The sequence below is a fragment of the Parasteatoda tepidariorum genome, chromosome 4 (assembly GCF_043381705.1).
Source record: "Parasteatoda tepidariorum isolate YZ-2023 chromosome 4, CAS_Ptep_4.0, whole genome shotgun sequence".
Lineage (NCBI taxonomy): Eukaryota > Metazoa > Arthropoda > Arachnida > Araneae > Theridiidae > Parasteatoda > Parasteatoda tepidariorum.
In genome coordinates, this window is record NC_092207.1 from 80,736,248 (window position 1) to 80,745,738 (window position 9,491).

The 9,491-nt window shown below is 32.4% G+C and overlaps 1 protein-coding gene and 1 long non-coding RNA gene across 2 annotated transcripts in view; one reads left to right on the forward strand and one right to left on the reverse strand.

Moving 5' to 3' along the window:
- The window catches only part of LOC139425393 (uncharacterized), a 14,889-nt gene extending 6,054 nt beyond the window's left edge, over window positions 1-8,835 (forward strand). The window contains exons 2-3 of the long non-coding RNA XR_011636643.1: window positions 5,369-5,468; window positions 8,699-8,835. This is a non-coding gene — a long non-coding RNA (uncharacterized lncRNA). The remainder of the gene's footprint in view (window positions 1-5,368; window positions 5,469-8,698) is intronic.
- Window positions 1-8,956, reverse strand: part of LOC107457011 (amiloride-sensitive sodium channel subunit beta-like) — a 27,133-nt gene extending 18,177 nt beyond the window's left edge. Inside the window, exons 1-2 of the mRNA XM_016075030.3 lie at window positions 8,648-8,956; window positions 5,761-5,950 (exon numbers count right to left, since the gene is read on the reverse strand). Coding sequence (XP_015930516.3) covers window positions 5,761-5,950; window positions 8,648-8,915 — 458 coding nt within the window. The 5' untranslated portion in view covers window positions 8,916-8,956. The remainder of the gene's footprint in view (window positions 1-5,760; window positions 5,951-8,647) is intronic.
- Window positions 8,957-9,491: the final 535 nt, after the last annotated feature.

Genomic DNA, 9,491 nt, shown 5'->3' on the forward strand with positions numbered 1-9,491 from the left:
CTTCACTAATATTCTGCATTTTAAAGCGTGAAAATTCTATGCATAAATAAACGCGAAATATGAAAAAATTCAATGCATTCAATACAAACACTTAAACGATTTTTAGACGTTAAGGTAGCTCCCAGTAGAAAAATATCAATTCAACAGCGGCCTTTTAAAGCATTCTCACTTCAATTAATTAATTAATTCCTAATTGAGTTTAAATTAAATATTGTCATGTTTTTAGTGCATGAATCTGAATTGAACAACCTGATAATGCTCACTCTGGTTATTGTTATCTGGTTGCTCACTACGTGCTCTTGCGCGCCGAATCCAATCAATTAAAAATGAAAACTGTTGCCAGCAGGAGAAAAGAAATATCATCGGTTTTATTGATACATACATACGTACGTATTAGCGTTTTACATAATATAGATAGATGGATAGATTTTTAGGTACTGAGGAAATAGGTTTTAGCAGCCTCTGGGAGATATAAATACGGGAGAAAGTAACATTATTGTGGTACATTTTAAATATTATGGTTGCCCAGAACAACAGCATGAGGCTAGATGATACCGAATGCAGTTAATCTTAATTTTGATGGGATGAACTACTAAGTAAAGCGTAATCCAATAACGTAAAGCGACTGAGAAGGGGAACACATATTAATAAATAAATAAATATTTGGATTTATTAACTTGATTATTTGTGTTCATATTTTTCGTACAGTTTCATGCGCGATTTTGCAGTGTTGTTTAGTTCTGATTTATTGATTGTTTTATTTTTCATCCGGTAAATGGTTCTATTTTTCATCTAACGGTTCTACTTTTCTTCCAATGGTTCTATTTTTTATCCTACGGTTCTATTTTTCATCTAACGGTTCTATTTTTCATCTAACGGTTCTATTTTTCATCGAAAATTGGTATTCAACTAGTATATAATATTTAATCATTTATGCTTATGTTATACAAAACTATACTAATAATGAGATATTATATAATTGAATACATTATTGATTTTTAAACTGATATGAATTTATTCCATAAAATGATTGTTTACAACGCGAGCAGAAACATAACATAAATATTAAATTCTGATTTGTTTTAAATGAAAGGAAGTGCAATTTAATTAAAATTAAAGAATTAAATTTGCTTTAAAAGATGATTTTAAACAAAAAAAAATTGCTTTTAATTCTTTATCGCTCTCTCTATTATCTATATATGCAGTCAAAAATTAAACAAGACCGAAAATACAGTTTCTAAAAAAATCTACAGCTTTTCAAATAAGATTAATTTCAGATTTAAAATTCCCATAAGTATATTAGGTAAGATCAAATACTTGTATAAATACATTTCTATTTTAGTTATTTTTATCACTCTTTTTTTACCTTTAAATTATTGTCAGACAAACTTTTTATAACTTGGGAAATAAAATTTTAATTGAATGAAAAGTTAAAAAAAATAAGGATTAAATTGAGTGAAGGTTGAATTGAGGGTTTTAAGAGGTAAAAGGATTAAATTGAGTGAAGGATGTGTAGTGAAGGGTTACAAAAATGACCCTGGAAATTATTTTTCACCTCAGATTTAAAAAAAACAAGCCTGAAATATGAAATATTATTGAAAGAAGAAGCAAGAAATTCTTTTTTAATTCCTAAACTTACTCAATTGATCTGCAAATAAAGCCTAAAAAAAGTGATCGGTTTCAGAAATTCCTCATAATGTTTTTTATCTAACTTAAATATTAAAAAATTTAAAAGACAAGAAAAATTTAAAAAATAAAATTCCTAATTTTCGAAAACTATAATTAGTTATTTTTAGACTACATAAATATATTTTTTTAAATTTCAAACATTCCATTACAATTTATTTTTAAATGCATAACATTTTTTAATTAAAATAGCGAATTTTTAACAGCTTTTTTTATGTATAAATTTTATTTATCTTATATGTGCTGATTTTGCTGTAAACATGTTAGATTTAGTCTAATTTTTACAATAATAGTGTCTGCCTGCCTGTGCTATGATTGCAGAAAAATATTTTAATTTAAGAATATAATGCAGCAGATTCACTCTGTAAATTTTCTAAATTTTCGTTGCTAATGGAATATTTCAATGAGTATAAAGCTCTTTAACAATCACTTAAAATATTTTAAATACATCTACTTTCACATCTTTTTTAAAAGAGGTTTTTGTTTACAACATGCAGGTAAACTATTTCTTGTTTTGGGTAGTTCAGAATAGCGGAAAGGTAGTAAACAAAATAAGAACTTGTAGTGCTATAATATGCATATAAGTATTTATGATTTCGCTATACTTTTAACTACTTTACCAATTTAAATTTTATTTACAGTCATTTTAAATTTAGTACAATTTACCTTCTATCAAGTAAACTTTTCCATCGAAAAATATCTTTCACTTTTGTTTAGGTAACAACTATATTAAAAATGATTGGTTTTCAACAAAAGCCAGATATATAGATGATATTTTTTGTGTAAATTTTCATGAATTACAACTTTTACTTCAGTAAATTTATTCCAATTTTATAAATTTAGTTAAAATCAACCAAAGTAATTTTTCAGTACAAATTTGAGGTACTCTGTCTGCGAAACTATTTTACTTACATCAGTATTTGGGTGTGTTATTAGAACAGAGACATTATTATTTCTCTAATTATTTGATTCAACCGTATTTTCAGCAATAAATCCAACTTTGAATTGGAAGTTGATAATTTTAAAACTAAGTTGATGTCTAATAAATTTCCAATTGGCTTTCATTTGTTTGCTCAGTTCATATCCTTCCAATTTTCATGTTTGCATTTGAATTATCGGAATTTGCCCTGTTCATAATGTCTAAACTGTAAGCTACACTTGTATTTATTTATAACGCTCACCTTCGTGATTCCAATAATTTGGAAGGATAACTGGTGATGTTGTAGTATAGTTTTTTGATGATCTGGAATTTCTTTGGTTAGAAAGTAAACTCGGATTAATCATCCTTTCTGTCTATGTTGAAAATTATTACAAATATTGATTTTGGAATACAATTATTGATTTTTTTTTCAGTTAGTAGAGTATGATCCAGCCATTTTCAGCATGGCCTACAACGTTTGCTGTTCATCGTGTTGGTAAAAATGAAACCCTGCCCTTCTACTCCCACTTTCAGGTGTGTAGTGTATGTAGATGATGATGAGTTTAAGCACATTTTGTCTATAAGGTTAATCTACACTATCTAGCCATTAATGACCGGACACCCCTTGAACGGCAGGTGGACTCGTCCTGGCGGAATAAATACGGAACCTGTAGTGGGGGAAAGACCATTCGCCAGCAGGCGACGGCCATACGAGCGTTAACAGTGAAAATGAGTGGACGGCGAGAGCTGAATGAGTCGGAAAGGGGCATGATTATAGGCGCCCACCGATTTGGTCATTCCATACGTGCCCTCTCCGACAAGTTTCAGATACCACGGTCAACACTTGGTGACGTCGTGTTCAAATGGGAACGAGAGGAGGGAGTAATAAAATCGCAGTCCCGACGACCCGGCAAGCCCAAAATAATGCCCGACAGGGATCGACGATCTCTTCGACGTGTAGTGAAGGCAAACCGACAAATGTCGTTGGACACTGTCGCTACCAACTTCCGGGATGCATCTGGCAGTGTTGCCAGTACCCGTACCATTCGTCGGGAGCTGATTGCACAAGGATTCCATGGACGAGCAGCAACACATAAGCCAAACATCTCTCCATCAAACGCCCGCCACCGATTTCAGTGGTGCAGAGCACGTCGCCAGTGGACAGCAGAGCAATGGAAAAGCGTTATGGGGAGTGATGAGTCACACTACATGTTGTGGCACTCTGATGGAGGGGTTTGGACCTGGCGAATGGCCGGAGAACGGTACCTACCGGAGTGCATTGTCCCCACTGTGAAGTTCGGCGATGGAGGAATTGTGGTGTGGTCCTGTTTCTCATGATTTGGCCTTGGACCCTTGGTGTTAGTGCGTGGAACCCTGAACTCAGAAAAGGTATAGAGACATCCTGGACAATTCGGCGCTTCCCACCCTGTGGCAACAGTTCGGTAATGGCTCGTTTGTGTTTCAACACGATAACCCTGCCATTCATAAAGCACATGCCATCATGGACTGGTTTGATGAAATGGGGGTGCAAGAGCTTGACTGGCCATCCCAAAGTCCTGACATCAATCCAATTGAGCATCTCTGGGAGGAGTTGGAGCGCCGGTTGAGGGCCAGATCACAACGCCCCAAAACCACCACTCAACTCTTTGCCATGTTACAGGTGGAATGGCGGGCAATACCTGCCGCCGTGTTCCAACACCTAGGGGATAGCCTTCCTAGAAGGGTTAAAGCTGTGATTCGGGCGAGTTGCGGCCCTACGCCCTACTGACTTGATACTAGCACCTCATGTATCCGAAATGAGAGGTGTCCGGTCATTAATGGCCAGATAGTGTATANTCACTTAAAATATTTTAAATACATCTACTTTCACATCTTTTTTAAAAGAGGTTTTTGTTTACAACATGCAGGTAAACTATTTCTTGTTTTGGGTAGTTCAGAATAGCGGAAAGGTAGTAAACAAAATAAGAACTTGTAGTGCTATAATATGCATATAAGTATTTATGATTTCGCTATACTTTTAACTACTTTACCAATTTAAATTTTATTTACAGTCATTTTAAATTTAGTACAATTTACCTTCTATCAAGTAAACTTTTCCATCGAAAAATATCTTTCACTTTTGTTTAGGTAACAACTATATTAAAAATGATTGGTTTTCAACAAAAGCCAGATATATAGATGATATTTTTTGTGTAAATTTTCATGAATTACAACTTTTACTTCAGTAAATTTATTCCAATTTTATAAATTTAGTTAAAATCAACCAAAGTAATTTTTCAGTACAAATTTGAGGTACTCTGTCTGCGAAACTATTTTACTTACATCAGTATTTGGGTGTGTTATTAGAACAGAGACATTATTATTTCTCTAATTATTTGATTCAACCGTATTTTCAGCAATAAATCCAACTTTGAATTGGAAGTTGATAATTTTAAAACTAAGTTGATGTCTAATAAATTTCCAATTGGCTTTCATTTGTTTGCTCAGTTCAGATCCTTTCAATTTTCATGTTTGCATTTGAATTATCGGAATTTGCCCTGTACACAATGTCTAAACTGTAAGCTACACTTGTATTTATTTATAACGCGCACCTTCGTGAATCCAATAATTTGGAAGGATAACTGGTGATATTGTAGTATAGTTTTTTGATGATCTGGAATTTCTTTGATTAAAAAGTAAACTCGGATTAATCATCCTTTCTGTTTACGTTGAAAAGTATTACAAATATTGATTTTGGAATACAATTATTGATTTTTTTTTCAGTTCATAGAGTATGATCCAGCCATTTTCAGCATGGCCTACAACGTTTGCTGTTCACCGTGTTGGCAAAAATGAAGCCCTGCTCTTCCACTCCCACTTTCAGGTATGTAGTGCATGTAGATGATAATGAGTTTGAGCACATTTTGTCTATAATATTAATCTATACCTATTATTTTCAATCTGATCTATGTGAGTTTCTTTAATGCGCATGCTTTTTAGAGATTAAGTAAATTAAATATTATTATTTTTAAATAATTCATTTTAGTGTATTTCTGATTAAGTATTTACGCGTGCCGGACATGTCGAGCAAAATAATTTAGACCCTGCTCTCTTCTCATAATATTTATAAAGGACATATTTCTTACGAAAAATTAGTATCTTATATAGCGCCTTACTCTCGGTAGCAATATTCTCCCTCAAAGCTGCAAGCTGCAACCAGATTATCAAATGTTACTCCATAACGAACCAGTTCTTCAGCTTTTGGCATCAGGCCTTCTTCAACATCCATAAGATCATATGATTTGGAATGCTTTATGATGCGAACTCCATCTCGAATTTTAGAATCCTCGATTAAGGAAAGTAATTCTAAAATAAAAGAACGAAGTAAAAATGCAAAACCGGCACTGTAAAAATAAAGAAAAAAGAAGCCAGAATGGGTTTCAAATTGCTTGAATTATTATTTAAACGCATATGGAAAATACCAATTCTCTCTGTTCGTTTCTCTAAATTGATTTTTTTTTCGGGAAATTCAATGTATTGTTATTTATTTCAATAGAAAATATCGTTCTAGTAGGTGGATAGAGTTTTCACCTAAAACGGGTTAGGGTAGAAATCTATTTCCCGGGTTAAAAAGGTGTGTAACTGATCACATTGCACTCTCTACAACCGTGGTTCAAACGATGGTGTTTTAATATAAATGTAAACAACAGCAATCTTAAGCTCTTAACCTGCTCTACTTCCGGTTAGAAAGTATACAGTTGCTTACTACAGCTAATTCTGTGAGGCGATATTTTCAAACAGATAATTTTGTTTTTAATAAGGGAAACAAATTATATAATTTCTGAGCTCAAATCTGCAGTATTTCATTAGATATTAATGATATTTAGTAATTCTGCTGAGTATGAAGTGAAATTTTGTTTTACTTATTTATGGATGTATTGTTAAAAAAGGTTACATGGTTGCTAGATTTAGAAAGAACTTTTATTGTACTTTTGAAAGAACTTTTATTATCTTTTTATTGTACTTTTTGTCGTGTTTCGAGCAGCGAGATTAAGTTCATTCTACAAATTATCATTTAGTTTTAAATTTCGAAGATGGTATATTGTTGGCAAAGTAAGAAGTGTTTTATAACGATTATTTTTTTCAAATGACGATACTAGCGTCTTGAAAAGACTGGTCTTCAAATGACGATTTTTTTAAAAGAAATAATAAATCATTTAACAAATAAACGTATACAAGAAATGCTACTCAAGAGAGTCTCAAAACACAATGATCCAGTTGCGAGCAAAACAGCTTCAAAATGCACTGGAAAGAGTAACTTGGAACTATAGACAATAAGGAGCTTGCAGCTCCCCCTAGTTCAGAAAACACCGCCCATAGTTCGGATTTAGGTCTAATATTATATCCCAGGTGGTTTCTTAGTCGAAAAAGATCAAATACTAAGAACAGAGAAGCACTTAATTTTTCAGACTTAGAGCTTGGGCAGCTCCAAAAAAACAGGGCGCATCGACCAAAGGTCCATTGTTCTTTAAAATTACTAAGTCTCTAATGAATTTTTTCCTTTATTTTGACAGAAACTCTGCCTTTATCTCGCTGTAATTTCACATAAGATTATTGGTACATGGCATTAAGTAGATTCTGTTGTATTTTAGCCAAATGTTTTGTTAAAGTTAAGTAAAAGAAGTAGACTGGAAAGAATTACATTTCAACAAATTCAATATGCTATACCGTTCTGTATTGAATTATTTTAACGTTTATTAACATTTTAAGCTATGTAGAGAAACTTAGCTCAACTTTAATACTCCATATTGCTCATAAGGATTAGTTGGTGCTGACGTCATAGGTCACATGCGTGGGTATTGGTTGTCTTCGTCTTGGAGTGCAAGTCACCAATTCAACGTTCATAAGCATTTTGAATCGAACAGTGCTTAATTTTATACCCATGGAATATTTATTTTAATAATTTAAATCACTTTTTTAATTTTTAAGTTCTGATATGCAGAGTTTCACCCAACTCCGCTAAAAGATATCGATATTTCTTATTGAAAGTTTGCTCTGGAAGTTTGGTTGTAAGCATTGCATCAGGGCGACAGATTGGGGTTCATTCTCAGTAATGGCTCAAGAACAATACTAGAAAAAGCGAAAACTACACTACCACAATTTAGGTAGGAGTGTCACACATGACTTCTCCTGTTCTGAAGACGCCGAGAGCATTACATTAAGGAACCACTCACAATGCATGCTATCGAGGGAAATACAGAATTTAATTGGTGAGTTTTTCTTCAGAAAAATTTTTTTCACCAATCAAGTTCTTATTTTCCCACGACGATGATCGGAGACGCGAGAATCTCATTTAGTGAGAATGTGGATTTGGAGCACACTGTGAGACGATTGGAGAAAATGAAATCCAATCACAGACACCTGGCAGAATTTTACCTTCGGTAGACGAAGACTAAAGTCCCTACATCGACTGGCCAAAAAGAAAAACAGCAATATAATATGTTGCAGGTATGAGACGTTGTGTGAAAAATTGGCATAAGGAAATATCGCATGGAAGAAACAATGCATTTTAATGAATACCACCCAAATGTGCTGAAATAATTAGGCATGGTTTATTAAACAAGTAGTAACTAAATCTAGTATCAAAACCATAAAGAACTTAATAAATTTCCCATCAAGGATTCGATAAAATTCGTCGACACTTTTGTAATTAATATTTATTTACAATATAATAAATTATATTATAATAATTTAATAATATAATTAATAATATAATAATTTAATAATATAATAATTTAATAATATAATAATTTAATAATATAATTAANGAAATATAAATAGCAACCCTCGTATAATAATTTAATTATATAATTAAGGATGTATTAATTTAATAATATAATAATTTAGTAATATAATTAATAATATAATAATTTAGTAATATAATTAATAATATAATAATTTATTATTACTATAATATTTATTTATACTAATAGCTATTGATAGTTTCGTAATAATCAATTTGGCTGACAGTACTTTTGAGCAGACAAAATACTTTTTTATTACTTTCAATGTCTGCACCCAGTGGCTCATCAACATTTTCTGGTTTCTTTGAAGATGGTCCTTCACACACACATGAGCTGATCTTGATCTCAGTTTGAGTGACAAACACTTTTTTACAAGATGAATGAGGCTGAGATGCACAGAACATGTTTGCACAAGTACAGTGAGTGAAATTTTCTGCCACGCAAAACTCAGTGAGGCAGGGATTGTCTACGCAGCTGCATTTCTCGCGGAAAAATGACCACTGGCATAATGGATTGCTATAGCACATCTTTTTATAGTCTTCATCATGCCTGAAAAAAATAATAAAGATAAAAAATTAAAAATCAATTAGCTTTTAATACTACTCGTATTTCACCGATTCGGGGAATTTTTAATGCATTACATACAGCTTAGAAAATTCCCTAATAAAGTTTCAGTTCCAATATTATAAAAGGCATATAATAGCATCCAATAACATTTCTAGACAAATTTCATTTATTTCCGGAATCAGCATACGAGTTAGACACAGGTGGTGAGATTACAAATTTTTGCACTCTTTTATTCGATGGGATAAAAACAATTTCCTGAGGTCAACTAGAGACTGATGATTATGTTACACAAGGATGGTTAACGTGACAAACTAGGATTAAAATTATAATCAGGGGCAATAAAATGTATTCACATTATTTTCTAAAAGCTTCCTTACTTGCAATCCTCTCGTGACATGAAGGGATTGCAAGTAAGGAACTATTTACGTATATGGTTCTATCTAGGTAATAGAGGTCAATTTAAACAGCTGGTTTAAATCACGAGGGAGGTTAACCTTACAGTTTTCAGGTACTCTGATTTGAATTTTAATAAAGGG